Raw genomic sequence first — 25,357 nt, forward strand, 5'->3', positions numbered from 1 at the left:
ACTGGAGTGAGTTGCCATTCCCTTCTCCAGGAAACTTCCCGACCGAGGGATTGAACCCAGGTCTCCTGTATTGCAGGCATTTTCTTTACCATCTGAGCCACCAGGGAAGCCCCCTGGTGATGTACATATATATATATAATTATCTCTATATTACTTGTCCTCATACTGTAACATTACTAACATAATAACCTTCCTTATTTCCTGCTTATTTAAGAGTAGAGTGGTTATTTTACTGGTCAGTCCTCTGAACCTGAAAGTGTTTCAGCAGATCATAAGTCTTTTGGCAGAACAGAGATACAAATGACTATGTATAAAATAAATAAGCTACAAGGATATATATACACGCATATATAACTATCTCTATATTACTTGTCCTCATACTGTAACTTACTACTAACATGATAACCTTCCTTATTTCTTGCTTAAAGTATAGAGTGGTTATTTTGCTGGTCAGTCCACTGGGCCTAAAAATGAAAGTGTTTCAGCAGACCATAAATCTTTCAGCAGAACAGAGATATAAACTTCTATGTACAAAATAAATAAGCTACAAGGATATATTGTACAACAAAGGGAATGCATAAAATATTTTATAACCATAAATGTAATATGCTATATATAAATGCTATATACCTAAAGCTTACATAATATTGTACATCAACTATAACTCACATGACTGCTAAATGCCTAAAGCAAGTGTCAGGTTTAGAGTCATCTGACTCTGAAGCCAGCTCACAGTGCTATGTGTACAACTATTTCCAGCTAAGGAATATTGGCAGATTTGTGTTCAATCCAAAAAAGAAATCTAACTGAAGCATATTAAGTTTTCAAGTTGTATGAAGACTTAAAGTATTCAGTGCTATTTGAAAACTGAACTACACAAACAGTCATCGCAGAAAGTAACAAAAAAACCCATTTCCCCCTTGACCCACAGCTATTCCCAACCACTGTGCTTATATGAATCCCATCTAAAGGAAGAATAGAAATCCTAATTCACTGTCATTCACACTCTAGTTCATTTATTCATTTTTGTTTTGTTTTTTAAATATGTCTTTTTCATCTGTTATTTTCATTTCAAAATGGTGCTTTTCATTTCAGTTTCTTATCCTACCACAGAGCACTTTTCTGTAACAGATCCCAGGACTGGAAAATGTCTAATACTATGTGATGGTGATGACAATAAAGACAATGAATAACCACTATGATAAGGATGATGACTACACAAACAATAATCCATACATGTTCAGCATAGTCCCCATTAGGGACTTAGCAATTGTTAATTGCTACTTAACAATTAAAGAACTCTTTAAAATCAGGAAGTTCATGGAGGTATTTTAGTAATATATTTATGCAAACATTTGGGCCTAGAGTCATATCTCTGAGTTAACAGATACATAAATACTCTCCTTACATTTCCAATAGGTTTATTGTAACATGAGCAAAAATGGTGCTCAGTCTGAATGTTATTCTGTTCCTAACTTTGCATCTCTTGCCTGGAATGAAAAGTTCAGTGGTAAATTTGATTAACAATGGGTATGACGGCATTGTCATTGCAATTAACCCCAGTGTGCCAGAAGATGAAAAACTCATTGAAAACATTAAGGTGAGATAAAAATTTACTGTTATTTTTATTTCATTAAGTATTTTCAACTCATGTTGCTTAGTCTTAAACATTCACACAGACTTATCACTTTCCAAAACTGCTTTGACAATACTCTTCATTTATATGGCATGTATCTAAACTGTCAAGATTAATATCTGCTTAGTGTAAATATTATGTATCATATATTAGTAGCATTAGTCAGTCCCTAATAAATTATGAAAGTCAAACTACTAATGTTTTTTCAACACAGTAAGCTAAAATAAAGACCTTCAAACTACTGGAGAATGATTTTCAAGTTTTATCTTTATGAAGTTTACTTTTATAAGGTTTAAATAACTAACCTACATTTAAACCCTCTCTATAGCTCATTATCTTATACATTTTTAAAATATTTTTCATTCTTCATATTTGTTCAATTCTGAAAATTTTGAAATTCTTAGATTACTAACTACCCTTGTATAAATTGAGAGAAGTTAAATGATTTGTATAGTCATATAATAAGTAGCAAAAACAGAATTTGAAGCCAATAACCTATACATTTTTAGAAAATTACTGCTTGATAAAACTTTGCATTTTATGAGCACATTCCATATGAGAAGATAACTCAAAATGAATCTAGCAAAATAGTTTTTTCAATTAACAGCAATCTAAAATCTACCAAACTTCAAACTTCCAGCCCAATTTTAAGCATCTCTGTTCAGATCAATAAGCAACTTGCTAACAGACTCTGAGTCTTAATCACCTTTATATCTCACCTAATACCCTCACTCTCAGCTCTAACCCATCATGCTGAATGCAGATATGGATAGGTAAAAACTAAAGAATTAATTTCTAAGTATATAAAAATGAGAGTCTACAGACTAGAGAGATACAGTAAAATATAATCTATTTTTCATGTAGTCTTTGACAAAATATTTGAGGAAGGGTACTTATTGTTTGTGTTTACTCTCAAATTCATTGTGAAATTGTTACTACAAGGTAGTTACAATTAAATTGTTACTACAATTTAATTTTGTCAGGAAATGGTAACTGAAGCTTCTACTTACCTGTTTTATGCCACCAAACGAAGAGTTTATTTCAGGAATGTGAGGATTTTAATTCCAATGACCTGGAAATCAAAATCTGAGTACTTCATACCAAAACAAGAATCATATGACCAGGTAGCGAATTTTATTTAGCTCCTAAACTATTTCTTGCTCCCTGTGATTTTTAAAAATTAATACTAATAATTTTTTAGTAATTACTAATGACTACTATTTAAATTAGCAATTTTGCTGGTCTTATTTTAGATGAAAAATTCCTTGTTTCTATTGTTCTTGGGGTCTGTTTTGGTTTGTTTCTTCTGCTTTTTAGGCAGATGTCATAGTTGCTAATCCTTATCTAAAATATGGAGATGATCCCTATACACTTCAATATGGAAGGTGTGGAGAAAAAGGAAAATATATACATTTTACTCCAAACTTCTTGTTGACTAATAGTTCTCACATCTATGGGTCCCGAGGTAGGGTTGTCTATTTTATACTTCTATTTTTATTTCCGCTGGAAACAAATGTAACATTGTGATTAATGTATTTTTTAAATTTTTAAAAGAAAAAATACCTTTGTTTGGAAATTTATTGGTTATGTTCAACTAATTATATTTCTTTTTCTATGTGTGTTTAATAAGAAAATTAATTTCAAAAAGCCATTTATTGATACCAACCCAGTTTAACTTCTTTGAGCTAATTAAAGTTATCAATTTCTAGATTTCCTTGACTGAATTAGATTGATTATGTGGGAAAGGGAACTTAAAATATAAGGAGATTGGATTTAAATACAGAATTCCCCACTATCCAAAAGAAGTGTTCCTATGCAACCTTTCATAAGTTAAAATGGTATACAGCAAGAAGCAATTACCTGAGGACACATCTTGCTAACAGTATGCACAAAATATGTTGAGATATAGCACAGATGCTCACAGACAGAGTTCAGATCTATAGGGTTTGATACTGAGATGCTAAGCACAGAGAAGAAGCTTGATGATGCCGCTCTTCCTGCTCTGTTTGTGTGCTGTTGTAAAACTGCTGGCTGCAAAACAAACGCTGAATACTATCTTAGCTTTTGGCCTTTCTTCATAAAAGCAAAAATCCTCTTTCAATTTCTTTCCATTAGTGAAAACAGGTACTAAGATGGGTTCTTCATAAAAGTGAAGTGGTTTAAATGAACTTTCAAAAAGCAGGGATATCTATAATGTAAATGGAAATTTATAAGTGGCAATATTCTCTCATAGGCAGAATATTTGTCCATGAGTGGGCCCATCTCCGCTGGGGAGTATTTGATGAGGATAATGTGGACCGGCCATTCTATATTTCCAGAAAGAACACTATTGAAGCAACAAGGTATCATCCTATTGAACAAATCTGTTTTCAAATTTTTTCATTTATGACTTTTTAATTTTCTATACTAGGCCGACAAAGGTTATCTCAGTGGCTGAGTGCTTGCCCAATTAATGGCAAAATCCAACCTGTAAGGGAATATTTCATGCAGAGATGGGCTCAATAAAGGACAGAAATGATATGGACCTAACAGAAGCAGAAGATATTAAGAAGAGGTGGCAAGAATACACGGAAGAATTGTCCAAAAAAGATCTTCACGACCCAGATAATTATGATGATGTGATCACTCATCTAGAGCCACACATCTCGGAATGTGAAGTCAAGTGGGCCTTACAAAGCATCACTACGAACAAAGCTAGTGGAGGTGATGGAATTCCAGTTGAGCTGTTTTAAATCCTGAAAGATGATGCTGTGAAAGTGCTGCACTCCATATGCCAGCAAATTTGGAAAACTCAACAGGGGCCACAGGACTGGAAAAGGTCAGTTTTTATTCCAATTCCAAAGAAAGGCAATGCCAAAGAATGCTCAAACTACCACACAATTGCACTCATCTCACACGCTAGTAAAGTAATGCTCAAAATTCTCCATGCCAGGCTTCAGCAATACGTGAACTGTGAACTCCCTGATGTTCAAGCTGGTTTTAGAAAAGGCAGAGGAATCAGAGATCAAATTGCCAACATCCGCTGGATCATGGAAAAAGCAAGAGAGTTCCAGAAAAACATCTATTTCTGCTTTATTGACTATGCCAAAGCCTTTGACTCTGTGGATCACAATAAACTGTGGAAAATTCTGAAAGAGATGGGAATACCAGACCACCTAACCTGCCTCTTGAGAAACCTATATGCAGGTCAGAAAGCAACAGTTAGAACTGGACATGGAACAACAGACTGGTTCCAAATAGGAAAAGGAGTACGTCAAGGCTGTATATTGTCACCCTGCTTATTTAACTTATATGCAGAGTACATCATGAGAAATGCTGGACTGGAAGAAACACAAGTTGGAATCAAGATTGCCAGGAGAAATATCAATCACCTCAGATATGCAGATGACACCACCCTTATGGCAGAAAGTGAAGAGGAACTTAAAAGCCTCTTGATGAAAGTGAAAGAGGAAAGCGAAAAAGTTGGCTTAAACCTCAACATTCAGAAAACGAAGATCATGGCATCCGGTCCCATCACTTCATGGGAAATAGATGGGGAAACAGTGGAAACAGTGTCAGACTTATTTTTTTTGGCTCCAAAATCACTGCAGATGGTGATTGCAGCCATGAAATTAAAAGACACTTACTCCTTGGAAGAAAAGTTATGACCAACCTAGATAGTATATTCAAAAGCAGAGATATTACTTTGCCGAATAAGGTCCGTCTAGTCAAGGCTATGGTTTTTCCTGTGGTCATGCATGGATGTGAGAGTTGGACTGTGAAGAAGGCTGAGCACCGAAGAACTGATGCTTTTGAAGTGTGGTGTTGGAGAAGACTCTTGAGAGTCCCTTGGACTGCAAGGAGATCCAACCAGTCCATTCTGAAGATCAGCCCTGGGATTTCTTTGGAAGGAATGGTGCTAAAGCTGAAACTCCAGTACTTTGGCCACCTCATGAGAAGAGTTGACTCATTGGAAAGGACTCTGATGCTGGGAAGGATTGGGAGCAGGAGGAGAAGGGGACGACAGAGGATGAGATGCCTGGATGGCATCACGGACTGGATGAACGTGAGTCTGAGTGAACTCCGGGAGATGGTGATGGACAGGGAGGCCTGGCGTGCTGCAATTCATGGGGTCGCAAAGAGTCAGACACGACTGAGTGACTGAACTGAACTGAACTGAACTGAACCTGCTGCACTATAAATATGTCAACAACTTCTGTGTATTACACTTTGGTATGAAGCTCAACCAAAATTTGGGAATAATTTCATTATCCATTGGGTTGTATTAAATAGCTGAGGAAAGAAGAGAAGTGAAAAGCAAGGGAGAAAGGGAAAGATATACCCAACTGAATGCAGAGTTCCAGGAAATAGCAAGGAGAGCTAAAAAGGCCTTCTTCAATGAACAATGCAAAGAAGTAGAAGAAAACAATAGAGTGGGAAAGACTAGAGATGTCTGCAAGAAAACTGGAGATATCAAGGGAATATTTCATGCAAGGATGGGCACGATAAACAACAGAAATGGTAATTGACCTAACAGAGGCAGACGAGATTAAGAAGTGGCAATAATACAGAGAATAACTATACAAAAAAAAATCTTAATGATTGGGATAACGACAATGGTGTGGCCACTCACCATGAAACAGACATTCTGGATTGTGAAGTCAAGTGTGCCTTAGAAAGTATCACTACAAACAAAGCCAGAGGAGGTGATGGAATTCCAGCTGAGCTATTTCAAATCCTAAAGGATGATGCAGTCAAAGTGTTGCACTCAATATGCCAGCAAATTTGAAAAACTCAGCAGTGGCCACAGGACTGGGAAAGGTCAGTTTTCATTCCAATCCCAAAGAAGGGCAGTGCCAAAGAATGTTCAAATTACTGTACAATTGCACTCATTTTGCATGCTAGTAAGGTTATGCTCAAAATCCTTCAAGCTAGGCTTTAGCAGGATGTGAACCAAGAAATTCCAGATGTACAAGCTGGATTTAGAAAAGGCAGAGGAAACAGAGATCAAATTGCCAACATTTGATGGATCCTAGAGAAAGTAAGGGAATTCCAGAAAAACATCAACTTCTGTTTCATCGACTATGCTAAAGGCTTTGACTCTGTGGATCACAACAAACTGTGGCATATTCTTAAAGAGATGAGAATACCAGAGCACCTTACCTGGCTCCTGAGCAACCTATATGTTGATTAGGAAGCAACAATTAGAACCTGACATGAAACAACTGACTGGTTCAAAGGTGGGAAAGGAGTAAGTCAAGGCTATATATTGTCACCCTGCTTATTTAACTTCTATGCAGGGTACATCATGCAAAATGTCAGGCTGGATGTATCACAAGCTGAAATCAAGATTTTCAGAAGAAATATCAGCAACCTGAGATACACAGATGATACAACTCTAATGGCAGAAAACAAAGAAGAACTAAAGAATCTCTTGATAAGAGTGAAAGAGGAAAGTGAAACAGCTGGCTTAAAACTCAGCATTCAAATAAATAAGATCATGGTATCTAGTTTCATCACTTCATGGCAAATAGATGGGGGAAAAGTGAAAACAGTGGCAATTTTTACTTTCTTGGGCTCCAAAATCATTGTGGACAGTGACTGCAGCCATGAAATTAAAAGATGTTGGCTCCTTGGAAGAAAAGCTATGACAAACCTCGGTAGCATATTAAAAAGCAGAGACATCATTTTGCCAACAAAGGTTTGTATAGTCTAAGCTATCATTTTTCCAATAGTAATGTATGGATGTGAAAGTTGGACCATAAAAAAGATGCTGAAGAATTGATGCTTTCGAGTTGTGCTGCTGGAGAAAACTTTTAAGAGTCCCTTGGACAGCAAGAAGATCCAACCAGTCAATCCTAAAGGAAATCAGTCCTGAATATTCATTGGAAGGACTAATGCTGAAGCTGAAGCTCCAATACTTTGGCAATCTAATGTGAAGAGCCAACTCACTGGAAAAGACCCAGATGGTGGGAAAGATTGAGGGCAGGAGAAGGGGGCGACAGAGGATGAGCTAGTTGGGTGGCATCACCAACTCAATGGACATGAATTTGAGCAATCTCTGGGATATGGTGAAGGACGGGTAAGTCTAGCGTTCTACAGTCCAGGAGGTCGCAAACAGTTGAACCTGAGTTAGCAACTGAACAACAACAAATTATCAGAAGAAAAAGAAAGAAAAAAGTTGTAACCTAAACCTTAAGATCTGAGAATTAGAGTTCCACTTCCTACCCAATCTTTCATTCCGTTTGATTCATAGCTTTTCAATGTGAATCTGTTTCATTGAAATTAACTAAACTGTTACAACCTCTTGTTAAATATATTTCATTTTTCATTTAATCTTGAGCTTAAAGAAAAGAAGTACTTTTCATAAGTGAGAAAACTGATTTTTTAAGGAAAAAACTGGGCAGATTTAGATAGGTCCTATTTATGAATAGATGAGATATTTAAATTAAAACTATCAGGCACATGGAGTAGTTAATGAGTATGAAAGAACAATTGAAATCAGTGTTATAGGAAATGTCTTTAGGATAAAAATTAGAAAAAAGAGGTGTGGTAGAAAAATCCCTTTGTGTTGTTTGCTTTATGTGTACTAAGCCACCTAGAATGTTTCACAGCCTAGACTTTCAACCCAGGACACTTATTAGTCTCACCTCTTCTCATGCAACTCCTCCCAGCACACCTCCCTTATTCAGACAATGCTTGCTCATCATTTAAGGCTCAGTTTAAATGCTTCTTCCATAAGTGTCTTTCCTCTCCATCCACTTGGGGTTGTATATGCTTGAGACTGTTCCCAAAGCAACGTGCATGGGCTTCTCTCACATACAAATATACATAATATTTGTATTTATATATGTGTATATGTAAACACCTATATAGCAATATACATGTGTGTCTATAAAAGTATATATGTAGCATACATAAGAAATTTAAGAGTATTAAGAATAATGTTGAATCTTCCCTACCCATTAGGGAGCAACTCCTCTATGTCTCTTAATTCAATTTCCACATGCCTGTAAGGCATTATCATCTTTAGCTCAACGTCACAAGTAACACCTATTAATAAATACAAACTAACATCGTTGTTCTTGTTGAAACTGATGGTAAATGGGTAGGACGCTGTGCCTACTTTTGTCAAAATGGAATGCTGGTACATGGTCTATAACAAAATATCACTGAGGGAATGATTTTAGGATAATATTTATTTATAATTTATCTGGCCTTCATATATAAATGTAATCTAAATCTTTCACCATAGATGTTCAACTCATATTACTGGTACTAATGTGGTTTTCAAGAAGTGCCAGGGAGGCAGCTGTATAACAAGGCCATGCAGACGTGACTCACAGACAGGGCTGTACGAAGCAAAATGTACATTCATCCCAGAAAAATCCCAGACTGCAAAGGAATCCATTATGTTTATACAAAGTCTCCATTCTGTAAGTACCTTCTTTTTCTAGTCTCACAAAGGAAGCCTTTGGGAAAAATTAATTAAGGAAGCTGAATTTTCTATACCAATAGAAATAAGAAAAGTTACTAAGACAGTTAATTAACAGCTATTTTATTCAGTCCTGTGTATCCAGCCCTGTCAGTGTGTATCTGGAAACTATTCCACCCTTTCTCACTATTCTGTTTTCTTTTGTTTTGTTTTTCCTTCAGAGGTAGAACTGTATCCTTCTCATTAGCATCACAGAATTTCTTATAACATTGCTTTCCTCAGTTGACTTCTGTGGATTTATGTCTAGAGCTGCAACTTTACTTTTAATTTTTTATTCTAAGTGTTATTCAATTCATACTACTTTTCCAAACTAATTCATTCTGTAGCTTTGGAAAGTACTGACAGTCTCTGTTTTCCATTACCTCCACACTGAAGTACACTAAGTTTTGTAAAGTGATATTGTGAAAAAATAAATGGCTCTGTCTCTAGAGAACAACAAAAGTGGAATGATTCACAATCACCAATCTGACCAATTAAAAAATAACAACACAATAATTCAAGTTCCAAAGCTAATGTTTGACTTGAAATATCTGGTTAAATGCATGAAGCTCAGAAGAGAAGAACAGGTGCCTTGGAGTTAGACAGAGCTGATATAAAACTCCAGTCTGTCATTTTAAAGCTGTGTCACTAAGAGCAAATTGCTAAATCTAAGATTTTAATTCTCTAGCTTTTTAAATGGAAATTATAATACTCACTTTACAGTGATAACAGTGGTTAGTTTTATAAGAATTAATATAAATAAAGTATGATCACAGTACTTAGCATAAAGTGAGTACAAAATAAACTTAAAAGTTTTCAATTTTTAAGTCTATAAAATATTTGGATAATAGGGAATTGTCTCTTTCTCTGGGTAAATTCAACTTAATTAATGTAAGCATATTATAGTTACCTAATGAAAGTTTCCAAACACACAAAAAAGACTTTTAAATATGAAAGCTATGAAGTTATCAAAAACAACTAATCAAAATAAAGTATACTACCTCTAGGTTTAAAAGGTGCAAGTTTTCATAAATAAAATTACTAATAACATAGACTTCTAAGGGTAAAGGTTTGTGAAGGCCTATTATTTCCAATAAGATTTAAAATTGTGAAATCTAGGGCATTAATAATGAAAGTCTTGAGTAAAAATGTAGACTTTATATTTTCTTCTAAAACTCCTAAAGAAATCCAATGAGATATTTAAGCATAAATTGTTTCCAGCCTAATAAAGCTCCCTCCCGGGAGTATTTGAAGTGTAATTCTAGATCTTTCATTGTAATCTGTTACATATGGATCCACAAAGGTAGCCAAAGAATTGAGCATCCAAATAGATATCAGATCACATAACACAAGAGGATAATTGGAAAATATACTGTCTGCACCAAACTATAAATTCCAAAGCATTTGCCTATGAGGCGATAACTCATGCTGCCTACCTGGAAAATAAATAACAATGAAGAAAGAAAACCATGTAATTGAAATATGTAGCACAACTAACTATATAAGATATGGCTCAGAGATAAATACTGTACTTTAACTATATATCTTGTATGTAACAATATTCCCTTCTAATTATTGCAACATAAACTAAATATACTGTATAGCATCTATACCCAGAGCATAAGCTCAGACCCAGGAGAAATATGCTCCAAAATAATGAATATTCAAGTCCATTATATTCTTCCTTGAAATTTCATTACTCCCACAACTTAAGCAATTGTGTCAGCCATCATCATCCCCCAGTGTTATGATCAACCTATACCTAAAAGAATCACCAAATGACTTTCCCAGTGCATACCGACAGTTTTACTTTGCTTTCTCTCTACTCGTATACAAAATGGATGTAAGAATGTTAGATTATGAAATAATTTTTACTTGTCAGGAGATAAAATCTGTGGAGGAAGTATAAGACAGCCAAGTATATGTTTGGAAAGGAAGGTAATGCTTCATCAGTGCCCTATTATTGTCTTTCAATTGATTTTTTCCAGGTGACCGAATTTTGTACAGAAAAAACACACAATACAGAAGCTCCAAACCTACAAAACAAAATGTGCAATGGCAAAAGTACATGGGATGTAATCACGAACTCTGCTGACTTTCAGAATACATCTCCCATGACAGAAAGGAATCCACCGACTCGTCCTACATTTTCATTGCTCAGGTCCAAACAGCGGGTAGTCTGTTTGGTACTTGATAAATCTGGAAGCATGTCTTTAGTAAGACATTTATCTGTTATCTCTCCTAATTAAGATATTTAAGCTAATAGAAATACAATTTAATCTTAGGTTCAGCTCTACTAAGCTAAGTAAAAAATATTTTTATTATTCTAACAAATTTTAGTATGATGATTTTATGTGGACAAGCACTAGAAGATAATATACTAAAATAAAATAAATGTTAAAGTTATTGTATCATGGATGATATCTATTCTTTAACTTTTAGTTCTAACAAACAGGAAGTTACACAACTGAACAGAGAGAAAAGACAAAAATCACCCAGAATTCCACCACTGAGCATGTCATTCCTATTTTTTTTCTGTTCACATATTTGTCTTTCCTCCTCAAAACTGTGATATCTTACATAATTTTTATAATATAATTTTTTTTACTTACTATACCTTAAATACTTACTCCCCAAGGAAAAAAATGATTCCATGACACAATTTTTAATGACTGTATCCTATGCACATAACATAATTTAGTCAACTTCCCATTACTGGATATTTTTGTGATTTTTCAACTTCTTATCAAAAATTATATTGCAAAAAAATATTTTTGTGTACATCTTAAAATGATTTCCTTATTGTTAAAAAAGAAGGTATAAATTTTTAAAGACTTTTCCAAGTAAGGCATACTAATTTTTAGTTTTTTGTGAATATTCTTTTTAATATAATGACACTAAACTCTAAAATACAGTAATCAATTATTATCATGATCTCTGACCCATAAACTTCGTCTTTCACCAATCTGTTAGGATTGGACGAAACTCAGGAATTGTTCAGACATCTTTTTTGTTACAGGAAGACCGTCTCATTCGAATGAATCAAGCAGCAGAACTATACTTGATTCAAGTTATTGAAAAGGGATCTTTAGTTGGGATGGTTACATTTGACAGTGTTGCTAAAATCCAAAATCATCTAACAAGAATAACTGATGATAATGTTTACCAAAAGATCACTGCAAATCTGCCTCAAGAAGCTAATGGTGGAACTTCAATTTGTAGGGGGCTCAAAGCAGGATTCCAGGTAAAATAAAAATGCTTTTCTAAATATCATTCACATTTATTGTCCGTTTTAATTTTGTCCAGCTCTCTTGGAACAAGTGTCATGAGCTTAGAGGTCTCTCATTTAAATAATTTTAAAAGAATTTCTATTGTCCATACTCCTGAAAAACTGAGTTGTACTGAGAAGTAATTAAAGGGAAGAAAAATTCTGTGAGCACATAATCATCAAGATTTTACTGAGAAACTCCTCTTCTCTTTAGCGTTACATAGTCTGAATCACTATGAGGAAAAAAATAACGCTGTTAAGGAGATTGTAGAAGAGGGAGATTACTAATATTTTTATATTATGGATAAAGAAAACCTCAGTTCATCAAATTAAATTGACATACAAAAATCACAAAAATAGAGGTAGTTCCTCAAGCATAGTACCAAACTCAAGATACGTGGGTAGAAGTTTACTGAAATAAAAATTGTGAAATCAAAAGTTGCAAGCAACTTTTGAGCACTGTATTCAACTGCAGCCAGTACTCATCTGAATTTCTCCCAACATAAGACAGCCCTGTTTTAGCTTATTTATATTCTTTCAGTCACAAAAACAGAAAACTATTTCCTTCCCTTCATTGATTCTCTCTTTGCCTCAGCTAAAAAGCGGAGACTGTTACTTGTATCTGGGCCACTAGTTAATGTCATCTCCTGGCTTTCCTCGTGATGTATATTTGCTGTAAAGCATATCAGTTTAAGAAAACACATAACTTCCAGACCCAGACACACTTGAGATTGTGGTTCCATTATTCACTAGTAAAAGGACCTTGGATGAGTTATTCAACTCAGAAAATCTGTTTCTTCAATTAATGAAATACAGAGAGTAATAGTTGTTGTTGTTCAGTTGCTAAGTCGTGTCCAACTCTTTGCAATCCATGGACTACAGAACGCCAGGCTCCTCTGTCCTCACTATCTCCCAGAGTTTGCTCAAACTCATGTCCATTGAGTCAGTGATGTTATCTAACCATCTCATCCTCTGCCACCCTTTTCTCCTCCTGCCCTCAATTTTTCCTAGCATCAGGGTCTTTTCCGATGAGTCAGCTCTTGGCATCAGGTGTCTAAGGTATTGGAGTTTCAGCTTCTGCATCAGTCCTTCTAATGAATATCCAGGGTTGATTTCCTTTAGGATTGACTGGTTTGATCTCCTTGCTGTGCAAGAGACTCTCTCAAGAGTCTTCTCCTGCACCACAGTTCGAAGCATCAATTCTTTGGCATTCAGCCTTCTTTATGGTCTAACTCTCACATTTGTACAAGACTATGACTACTGGAAAAACCATAGCTTTGTTAGCAAAGTGATGTTTCTGCTTTTCAATACATTGTCTAGGCTTGTAGCCTAGCTTTCCTTCCAAGGAGCAACCATCTTTTAATTTCATGACTGCAGTCAACGTCTGCAGTGATTTTGGAGCCCAAGAAAGAAAATCTGTCACTGTTTCCACTTTTTCCCTTTCTATTTTTCATGAAGTGATGACACCTGAGGTCATGATCCTCAGACAACCACTCTGCCTTCTTGCATTTCTTTTTCTTTGGAGGAAAAAGAAATAATAGTACTTATTTCATCTAACTGTGAGAACTAAGTCAGACTAATAATTGCCCCCCTAGTGTTCATAGCGGCATCACTTAAAACAGCCAAGATATAGAAGCAAATCAAGTGTTCATCAAGAGATGAATGAATAAAGAGGATGTAGTGCACACAGGGCTTCCCTGGTGGCTCAGACAGTAAAGAATCCACCTGCAACGCAGGAGACCTGGGTTCAGTCCTTGGGTCGGGAAGATCCCCTGGAGAAGGGCATTGCACCCCACTCCAGGATTCTTGCCTGGAGAATCCCCATGGACAGAGGAGCCTGGTGGGCTACATCCATGGGGTTGCAAAGAGCTGGACACAACTTCGTGACTAACCACAGCACAGCACAGTGTGTGGGTATGTATATATACATATATACAATGGAATATTACTCAGCAAAAAAAAAAGGAGATTTTGTCATTTTCAACAATGTGGATGGACCTACAGGGTATTATGTTTAGTAAATAAGTCAGACAGAAAAAGACAAAAACTGTGTTATAAATTATATGCTGAATCTAAAAAATAACACAAACAACTGTATATAACAAAACAGACTCACAGATATAGAGAAGCATCTAGTGGTAATCAGTGGGGAGAAGGGAGAGGAGGCTGCAATATAAGGATATTGTATTAAGAAATATAAACTACTACGTATAAAATAAATAAGCAACAAGGATACATTGTACAGCACAGGGAAACATAGTCATTATTTTGTAATGACTTTGGAATATAATTCACAAAATAGAAAATTTGTATGTTGTACACCTGAAACTAATATAACATTGTAAATCAACCATAATTCAATTAAAATATTAAATAAGTATTCAAGAAAGGATTGCTATTAAAAATCATAATTCTTATATATGTTTATTCAACTCTAAAATATGAGAGTGCTATATTTTGGGAATGTGTTATACTGTTTGCACACATTGATTCATATATGTTTTTCTTAATACACTTTGATATATTTCTTACAACATTTTGACCAGACTCTATTGCTGAAGAGATTATATCATATCATCAATACATTCAAACAAGTAAAAACCTCTTAATTACTTATATAATGAAACCATGTTTTTACCTGCAGAATCATAATAAAATGTCTGAAATTTATTAAGCACATATTACATTAGTGCCTATGTTAAATGCTTTACATTCATAATTTTACTTTATTGTTATCATTAATATTTAGTGAGGCACTATTACCATGCCCATTTTGCACACAAAAATTGATTTTCAGAGTAATTAAATATCTTTCTCAAGATCATATAGTCAGTAATTGGCAAATCCATAATTCAAAACCTGATCTTTCTTACTCCAAAGTTCAAAAAAGTAATCATTACACTGAGCTATTTATTGGGCTTCCCTGATAGTTCAGTTGGTAAAGAATCCAAGCTATTTATAGAACCCTACTATAAATATAAATTATATTCATATACATAAATGACAGACTAAATGCTAGCTGTTCTACTTGGCAAATGGCAGAGCTAGAATTTATTCTCAATTTGTCTGAGTAAATTGTCTTAGTCACTACTCTTAGTAAAAAAATCGGGAAAATACTCCTCCAAATTATAATACTTGATAAATTCATGAACTCTTCATGACACATCAATTTTTTTTTCTAGGAAACCCTGAGATTCTTCAATTATCAACTAGCTTTTATGCATTAAAAAGCACAAGCCACATCATTTAACTTTGCACACTGGCCTTCAGTCACAGCTTTACAAATGTCTAGTCGGCAAACTTCCAAAACTGTCTGGGTCATCTGCCTCCATCCCAAGTACCTCCTGAAATAATAATAATAGCTAACATTCACGGAGTATTTACTGTGAGTTAGATAGTGTTCTAAGTGTTTGATTCTTTCTTTCTTGGGTAGTTTGCATATATGTGAAAGCACTGTTAACATTCTGCCTTTGGAAACCTACATGACCATTGTACATTACACTCATTTGCAAACCAACTCAACCTGGAATGACAATACAAACAAAGTTTCCCTTTGCCTACTCTGATGCATAATGACTTCTCCAAGACCAAAGAACAAGTTTATTCTTAGTTTATTTAGATATAATCTAATTAATAATCTGGATTTTCACTATCAGGCAATTATCCACAGTAACGAGAGTACTTCTGGTTCTGAAATCATACTATTAACTGATGGGGAAGATAAGGAAATTAATTTATGCTTTGAGGATGTAAAACAAAGTGGTGCAATCATCCACACCATTGCTCTGGGACCTTCTGCTGCCAAAGAACTGGAGACACTGTCAAATATGACAGGTAAACCTTTGAAATAGAATTTGAATACATACAATTTTCAGTTTCTCTCATTTCAGGGGCTCTTTCCTGTCCTAAAAAATTAGTCTTTGCCTTTCCTTGTCCTTATCCTTCAAATTAATGTCTTTCTTCTCCCCACTCCCACTTTCTATTTCTACCTATACTAGCTTCTTTTAACATTAGTCAACATTTTCTATCTTCATTCATTTCTCTTTTACCAGTACCATCAAGATGAACCTTCTTTCTCCATGGTCACAAAGGACTTACTCAAGCGCAGTTCCAAAATTCTTGCTCAGTATCTTACCTGCTTAATCTTATAGTAGAGATTCAGATAGCACTATTTCATTGAGGAAGAAATGTAAGACTAGAGAATACAAATTATTTGCCCAAGGCTATAGTCAGAGAAGGACTTCCCTGGTGGCTCAGATGGTAAAGCATCTGTCTACAATGCAGGAGACCTGGGTTCGATCCCTGGGTCGGGAAGATCCCCTGGAGAAGGAAATGGCAATCCACTCCAGTACTATTGCCTGGAAAATCCCATGGACAGAGTAGCCTGGTAGGCTACAGTCCATGGGGTCGTAAAGAGTCGGACACAACTGAGCGACTTCACTTCACTTCATAGTCAGAGACCTGAATACCAAATCTTGCTCTCTGTAATCCATTCTTTTCTAGCTTCTGACACCTAAATTATCTCCCTCTTCATTAACTCCTGTATCTTTATTATCTGCATTTAATCAATTTTACTTTATTCTGAACTGTCATTCTCTAATTGTTTTGGTGTATCTTAGATATAACCAGAGAATAAGCAGCTAGTTTAAAAAATATCTTTAATTTTCATAACATTATTTAGAGATTACATCAGCTTTACTAATGTGGCAAACACTTAAATCTAATGATTAAAAACATTTTTTTGGCCAGTTTTTCCTTTTTTCTAATATATTTTGAGCAAGGTTTACTTATTATAGCATTACATCTAGGATACTGATATAATAAAAGTTCCTAAGGTCTGGGAAATTCATCTTTTGTAAGTTTAAAAAGAAATTTTAAAATGTATTTTATAGTATATTGATAAGAGCATAATAGAAAATGATTTTCCCACTTAAAATTAGTATCATATGGAATATTCAGTCAGTTCAGTCATCAGTCGCGTCTGACTCTTTGCAACCCCATGGACTGCAGCACACCAAGTTTTCTCTGTCCAGCTCTCGGAGATCACTCAAACTCATGTCCATTGAGTTAGTGATGCCATCCAAACATCTCATCCTCTGTCATCCCCTTCTCCTCCTGCCCTCAATATGGAATATTATGCAATCATACAAAAGAACAACATATTGTCATTTTCAGCAACATGGATGGACCCAGAGATTGTCAAACTGAGTGAAGTAAGTTAGAGAAAGACAAATATCATATGATATCACTTATATGTGGAATCTAAAAAACTAGTACAAATGAATTTATTTACAAAACAAAAATAGAGTACCATATGTAGAAAACAAACATGGTTATGGTTACCAGGGACAAAAGGAGTAGGGGAGGGATAAACTGGGAGATCGGGATTGATATATAAATATTACCATATGTGTGTGTGTGGTTGTGTGTGTGTGTAGGTACCTACTGTATAGCACAGAGAACTCTCTACTCAATATTCTGTAATGATCTATATGGAAAAAGAATCTAAAAAAGAATGGATATATGCATTTGTATAACTGATTTATTTTGCGTATACCTGAACTAACACACTGTGAATTAACTATACTCCAATAATTTTTTAATAAAAAAATTAGATTATAAAAGTAAACAAAATTCCATTTTAGGAGGATATCGTTTTTTTGCCAATAAAGACATAAATGGCCTTACTAATGCTTTCAGTAGAATTTCATCTAGAAGTGGAAGCATCACTCAGCAGGCTATTCAGGTCGGTATCTTTAAAAAATTCTTTGCCTTTTCACACTTATAACAAATTTTTATTATCCTAAATAGTAATTTCTTTCTCTAATAAATAACTTCTCTGCCTGAAAACATTTTGGGTGTCCAAAAAACATCTTTATTGAATTTGCTTTATGTAGTATTTATAGACATTTTTTCTTTTGATTCTTTTATTTTTATCAATATAAATGCATTTTATTTGCAAAATTCTTCAAAATAATTCTTAGTTATTTTAATTAAAATCTTAAAAATATATTTAGAATTACTCTGAACCGACTAAACTTTGAAATGTATAACTGGAATAACAAATCAGTTTCATGTGATTGTTGTTTATATTTATGTAACAGTTGGAGAGCAAAGCCTTGAACATTACAGGAAGGAAAAGAGTAAATGGCACAGTGCCCGTAGACAGTACAATTGGAAATGACACTTTCTTTGTTGTCACATGGACAATAAAAAAACCAGAAATTGTTCTCCAAGATCCAAAAGGAAAGAAATATAAAACCTCAGATTTCAAAGAAGATAAGTTAAATATTCGGTCTGCTCGTCTGCGAATACCTGGTATTGCAGAGGTAAGAATATTTTTTATTTTCTCCATGCTTTATCAACCAATTGTAAGGAAAAAAATGAAGACAACATCTCATATAGGAGTAGGAAGATATTACAAAAGCTCTAAAATAGATTTTTTTTTAATTTTCAGACAGGTACTTGGACTTACAGCCTTCTAAATAATCATGCCAGTTCTCAAATGCTAACAGTGACAGTGACCACTCGAGCAAGAAGTCCTACTACACCCCCAGTAACTGCGACAGCTCACATGAGTCAACATACAGCCCATTACCCTAGCCCAGTGATTGTTTATGCACAAGTCAGTCAAGGGTTTTTGCCTGTACTGGGAATCAGTGTAATAGCCTTTATAGAAACCGAAGATGGACGTCAAGTAACATTGGAGCTCTGGGACAATGGTGCAGGTAATAACAATCTGCATCTACTTCCACTGAACTTAAAATCCTGCTATAGTCACATGCCTCAGAAGTCATTATTTCCTATATATGCTAATGAAACATATTTTAAGTGAATTAAATTTAATTTTAATGTTTTTAAAGCTTTTTAACTTTTTACTTAGTTATCTTGTCTAGGTATAGACATGAGTACATTTATCTTCTTTGAATTTTATAAGTAATTTTATTTTTTCCATGTAAAATGAAAAAAAATTTATTTTTTCCAAGAGCATAATAATTTTTTATTTTCGTTAGTGTCAGTGTTTTGCATATCTTTCTTCAGTTTAGTAATATTTTCCTTTTTTGTTAGGATTCTCTTATGAAATAATAATAGCTAATATTAACTGAATGCTTACTATGAATTCGACTTTTTCAAAGTCAAGATTTGGCAAGTTGTCAACCCAAGCTTCAAATTCAAGTAGTCTGATTCTGGGGTTCACATATTTTAGAAAACTGTGCTATACTATCTCACAAAAGAGCTTCCATCACTAGTGCTCATGAACAGCTGATACTGTCATATTTTACTTTGTTGTATGTCTAATATAACATTTCAATATTAAGGTGCTGATACTGTCAAGAATGATGGCATCTACTCAAGATATTTTACAGATTACTATGGAAATGGTAGATACAGTTTAAAAGTACATGCACGGGGAAGAGACAACACGGCTAGGCTAAATTTAAGACAACCACAAAACAAAGCTCTGTATGTTCCAGGCTACGTTGAAAATGGTAAGTGGCATTAAAACAGAAATGTGTCATTTATTTAGGTAAATTAATGTGGTAAGCATTCAAAATAAAAGGTACTGTGGAAAACCTATATAGTTATATAATCACCTTTGTTTCAAAACCATATTTATGATAAGGGAACTAGCATAGGACTATACTTACAACAGGAGAAGGCAATGGCACCCCACTCCAGTACTCTTGCCTGGAAAATCCCATGGACAGAAGAGCCTGGTAGGCTGCAGTCCATGGGGTCGCTAAGAGTAGGACACGACTGAGCGACTTCCCTTTCACTTTTCACTTTCATGCATTGGAGAAGGAAATGGCAACCCACTCCAGTGTTCTTGCCTGGAGAATCCCGGGGACGGGGGAGCCTGGTGGGCTTCTGTCTATGGGGTCACACAGAGTCGGACACGACTGAAGTGACTTAGCAGATACTTACAACATGCTTTCTTTACATTTCCCTGAGTTCATTTCATTTATATTGAAAAAAATTTACTGTGGCAAGCACTTTGCTAGATGTTGAAGCTACAAAAATAAATAAGGCACCATCTTTGTCCTTGGAAAATTTAGAATCAAGAAGTAAGACAGATAAGTTAAACAACAGGACTAATACTTCATAATGTCTCCTCATCAATTTTAAACAAGCTTTTTTTTCACTAAAAGCTGTTACTTTTTCAATGGCTGCTATCAATCAACATTAACTATCTACAGCTGCAAATGAGATTATAAGAGAAGATATCACAAAATATGAAAAGTTACAAAATTGCTTTTTTTGGTAGGTAAAATTATACTGAACCCACCCAGACCTGAAGTCAGAGATGCCCTGGCAAAAGCTAAAATAGAAGACTTTAGCAGACTAACCTATGGAGAGTCATTTATTGTATCAGGAGCTCCTACTGGTAATCACCCTTCTGTGCTCCCACCCAATAAAATTACAGATCTTGAGGCTAAATTCAAAGAAGATTATATTCAACTTTCATGGACAGCCCCTGGCAATGTCCTAGATAAAGGAAAAGGTAAGTTTGATTTTACATTTAGAAATATTACATACATTGGCTTTTATTTGCTAAATATTTTCTAATGTCCTATTTATAAATAACATGCATAGATGGTCTACTATGGGTCACCTATTTATGTGTGTGAAAACGTAAACTTGAAGAGATAATGAACTGCCCCAAAGTACTTCTATATTTAATAAATTAGTAATTAAACTCACTCTCATCAGATTGTGTTGTGCCAAACTGCCTCTCAAAATATGAACCATCATAGAAATTACTTTAAGAAGACTGACTTAACATCTTTCTGTTGCATTTCTTTCTCCCTAACAGGGAAAATTTTTTCTAAGTATATCTGTGCTTGAACAATTTCATTCATTCATTGACCTTTTTTTATATTTTCAAATGTTGTTAGGCTCGTAAGAAATAATCCCTATTGTCAACAGTTAGTTAGGTGGAAAAGACACTTTCTACAAATAAACAGATAATTTTACAGAATATGATGAGATACGCCATTGGATAGCCACTTCTAGTTGAGAGTTAAGATCACAAGGTATATCTTAAAGGGCTTTTCGGGGAAGACTATTACTGACCTAAGTCTTAAAGAATGAGAGAAGTTGGGAAAGTTAAGTGAAGATGTCCCAGAGAGAGCGAGGATAATATGCAGAGATTTAGCTATGAAGTTTGAATTAAAGTTCAATGCCAAATTATCTTATTCATTCAAGTTCAGTTCAATCACTCAGTCATGTCTGACTGTTTGTGACACCGATGGACTGCAGCACACCAGGCCTCCCTGTCCATCACCAACTCCCAGAGCTTATTCAAACACATGTCCATCGAGTCCGTGATGCCATCTAACCATCTCATCCTCTGTTGTCCCCTTCTCCTCCCACCTTCAATCTTTCCCAGCATCAGGATCTTTTCCAATGAGTCAGTTCTTCACATCAGGTGGCCAAAATATTGGAGTTTCAGCTTCAGCATCAGCCCTTCCAATGAATATTCAGGACTGATTTCCTTTAGGATTGACTGGTTTGATCTCCTTACAGTCCAAGAGACTCTCAAGAGTCTTCTCCAACACCACAGTTCAAAAGCATCAATTTTTTAGTGCTCAGCTTTCTTTATAATCCAACTCTCACATCCATACATAACTACTGTAACTTCCTCATGATAAATTGCCCACATTCTTAAAAGTTTAAATCACTTTTAGCTTTGCTTTAAATTTAACTGAATTAAATTAGTGTTTATTGAATGCCTACCATATTCCAGTGTTGTGCTAGACTAGCAGATTCTCATAGGGTAAAGCCAATCTTGTTATTTTCCCTTTAAGGTGGTAAAATGAAAGCAATATGCATATCAACAGACAATATCTCAGAGGCTTTTAGTGCTGAAAAGTCACTTTAAATGCTCTTTCCCTTGTGTTATAATACATCCCTTACTATAGGCTCTCTCAAAAGAAACAATGCTTCTTAATCTTTCATTTCCTATGTAGCTATATTTCTCTTTGTCATTATCATACAATTAGAAAAATCATTCTAAAGTCAAAAGAAATATAAAATACCTATGAAGAGCTCTTTGTACTTCAATACTGAGACTCTTATAATGACAGCTTCTGAAATACACTTGATCATTAAAAATATGGTGAAAATAAAAAATACTGCCACTTAGAAATCCATAAATGAAATTATCTGACTAAATGTTTAATTCTAAAATTGAATTCAGTTAAGACCAAGTCTTTAGATCACGACGGGATTCACAATAAATGTCCCTTATACTGATTATAGAAACTAAAAGATGGAAGAAATTATTTCATACATACATTGGGAAAGAACTTTACTATGTTTAACCTCAAATACCTAAAACAGGTGGGATCTGATCTCCCTCTCTCCTGGTAACAAATAGGAAGATGTAGTTCTATCAGATTTTACCCCTAGTCATTACAAAAGGAAGTATTAGCAGTATCAAAAAATAAATAATTATCTATATAATTTTAAATGAAAAACTTAAGCTTGAAAGGGAAAGTGAAGTCACTCAGTGTGTCCGACTCTTTGTGACCCCATGGATTGTAGCCTACCAGGCTCCTCCATCCATGGGATTTTCCAGGCAAGAGTACTGGAGTGGGTTTCCATTTCCTTCTCCAGAGGATCTTCCTGACCAGGGATTGAACCCAGGTCTCCCGCACTGTAGGTAGATGCTTTATCATCTGAGCCACCAGGGATCTGTGATAAACTTAAGTTTACTGGGACCCAATTTCCATACTAGTCATATATGCAAATCAGACTAGATGACCTAGAAATACTAAAACATGTAGATATAATTTTAATACTTTATGATCCACTAATTTTGTCATTTTGGGCATCAAGTGAATAACGGTTTTTGGCCAAAAAGTAGTATTTTTATTAAAGTATAATTGACCTACAACACTATATTAGTTCCTGGTATATAATATAGTGATTTGATATATCTGTACAATACAAAATGATCACCACTTTAAGTCTAGTTACCATCTGTTACCATACAAAGTTACTATAGTATTATTGACTATACTCTCTATTCCATACATTTCATCCCCATGATTCATTTATTTTGTAACTGGAAGTTTGTACCTTTTCATCTCCCTCACCTGTTTCACTCATTCCCCCTACTCACCTCCCATTTAGCAAATGCTTGTTTGTTCTCTGTATCTATGAGTCTATTTCTATTTTGTTGTATTTGTTCATTTGTTTTGTTTTTTAGATGCCACATATAAGTGAAATAATATGGTATTCATCTTAGCTGTCTGACTTAATTCACCTAACATGATACCCTCTAGGTCCATTCATGTTGTCACAAAACACAAGATTTCATTCTTTTTATGAGTGAGTAATATTCCACTACAGGTTTGTTTGTACACACACCACATCGTCTTTATCCATTCACCTATCAGTGGATACTTAGGTTGTTCTATATCTTGGCTACTGTGAATAATGCTGCAATGAACATAGAAGTGCATATATCTTTCTGAATTCGTGTTTTTGTTTTCTTCAGAAAAATATTCAGAAGCAGAATTGCTGAATTGTATGGTTGCTCTATTTTTTATTTTAATAACATCCATACTGTTTTCTATAGTGGCTGCACCAATTTACATTCCCACCAATAGGGTGAGAGGGTTCCCTTTTTCTCCACGTTCTCACCACACTTATTTTTTGTTGTCTTTTTGATAATGTATGTTCTGATAGGGGTGAGGTAGTTTTAATCTGCATTTCCCTGATGATTGCTAAGACTGAGCACCTTTTCACGTCTGTTGGGGCCTAAAAGTAATTAAGGAGGTCAAATACATGCCAAACACAGTACCAGATACTCTAGTTCATACAAAAGGAGTATAAAACATATTTTTGTCCTAAAGAATAGTACATTCAAATTGGAAAGATAAACAGAACCTCTATAAAACTGGAAAACTAAATTCCATGCAATAGAGTTCAGGGAAGAGAGCTACCAAGGGATGAAATACATGACCAAGACTTCATTAAGAAACTGGACTTCCTGTTGGGTGGGCCTTGAAGAATAAGTACAATTTGCATAGATGGGGAGAGGGAGGCATTCCAGGGATTCATGTCAGTGAGAAAAGGAATCAAATAATATGATCAAAGTCAAGAAAGCAAAGTATCACAATGAAATATTTAAATTAAACTAAGGGATGGATGGATAGATGGATAGATCCACAGAAATTAAATGCAGAGAGGATGTGAAGAGGAGTGGACTAGATCAGATTGACAGGACCTATTTATTAAAAGACCCAAATGTTAGGCATAGAGCCTGAATTTAAAAGAAAACAATAAATTTAAGCTACTCACCACATACTTAGAACATATTCAATATTTCATGAAAAAATAAAGTCATCACTGCAAAAGAAAGATATTTTATGTTTTATTGTTCATGGCATTTCATGTTAAAATATATTTCTTTATCTATGGCTGCTGTAGATTTCTAAAGCATTTTGAATGAAACATTTGTCAGCATCTTTCTTTCCTTTCTTGATAAAATAACGATAATAATAGCTAATATTTCAAACATTTATTAAGTTCCAGACATTGTGCTAAACACTTTTCATGTATTATTATACATTATATTATATAATATTCATATATAAAATTCCATAAACATTTGTTGAATTGAATGACTGATTCTCTTTTTTACAGATTAGAAAACTAAGGTAGGAAAGATTAATTAGATTTTTCTTTGTTACAGCTAGAAAGTAGAACTAAGGTGCAAATTAAAGTCTGCCTAGCTCCTAAACATGTTTAATTTTTAGTACACATTCTAAATTCTCTGCCTTCCTTTGCTCTTTGTCTTTATCCCTGGCTCCCACTCTACTTATCTGCTTTCCTACTCATACATCCTAGTACTCCCTTTCTCAGCTTAATGAAAAATAATACAGACAAACGGTATTGACTGTTACTGAATGTCATTACTATACTCAAACATTATTGTGTTCCTTGTTCTAAATCAAAAGTAGACTCAGTTCTTCATATTTCTATTTTT

At 34.7% G+C, this 25,357-nt stretch overlaps 1 protein-coding gene across 1 annotated transcript in view; it reads left to right on the forward strand.

Moving 5' to 3' along the window:
• Window positions 1–25,357, forward strand: part of LOC138443702 (calcium-activated chloride channel regulator 1-like) — a 30,362-nt gene that overhangs the window by 653 nt on the left and 4,352 nt on the right. The window contains exons 2-15 of the mRNA XM_069596569.1: window positions 1,096–1,326; window positions 1,420–1,600; window positions 2,620–2,760; window positions 2,954–3,101; window positions 3,870–3,978; window positions 8,871–9,051; window positions 11,078–11,305; window positions 12,109–12,333; window positions 16,014–16,191; window positions 18,003–18,103; window positions 18,462–18,686; window positions 18,815–19,085; window positions 19,677–19,847; window positions 20,624–20,860. Coding sequence (XP_069452670.1) covers window positions 1,442–1,600; window positions 2,620–2,760; window positions 2,954–3,101; window positions 3,870–3,978; window positions 8,871–9,051; window positions 11,078–11,305; window positions 12,109–12,333; window positions 16,014–16,191; window positions 18,003–18,103; window positions 18,462–18,686; window positions 18,815–19,085; window positions 19,677–19,847; window positions 20,624–20,860 — 2,374 coding nt within the window. The 5' untranslated portion in view covers window positions 1,096–1,326; window positions 1,420–1,441. The remainder of the gene's footprint in view (window positions 1–1,095; window positions 1,327–1,419; window positions 1,601–2,619; window positions 2,761–2,953; window positions 3,102–3,869; window positions 3,979–8,870; window positions 9,052–11,077; window positions 11,306–12,108; window positions 12,334–16,013; window positions 16,192–18,002; window positions 18,104–18,461; window positions 18,687–18,814; window positions 19,086–19,676; window positions 19,848–20,623; window positions 20,861–25,357) is intronic.

Source organism: Ovis canadensis, chromosome 1 (assembly GCF_042477335.2).
Source record: "Ovis canadensis isolate MfBH-ARS-UI-01 breed Bighorn chromosome 1, ARS-UI_OviCan_v2, whole genome shotgun sequence".
NCBI lineage: Eukaryota > Metazoa > Chordata > Mammalia > Artiodactyla > Bovidae > Ovis > Ovis canadensis.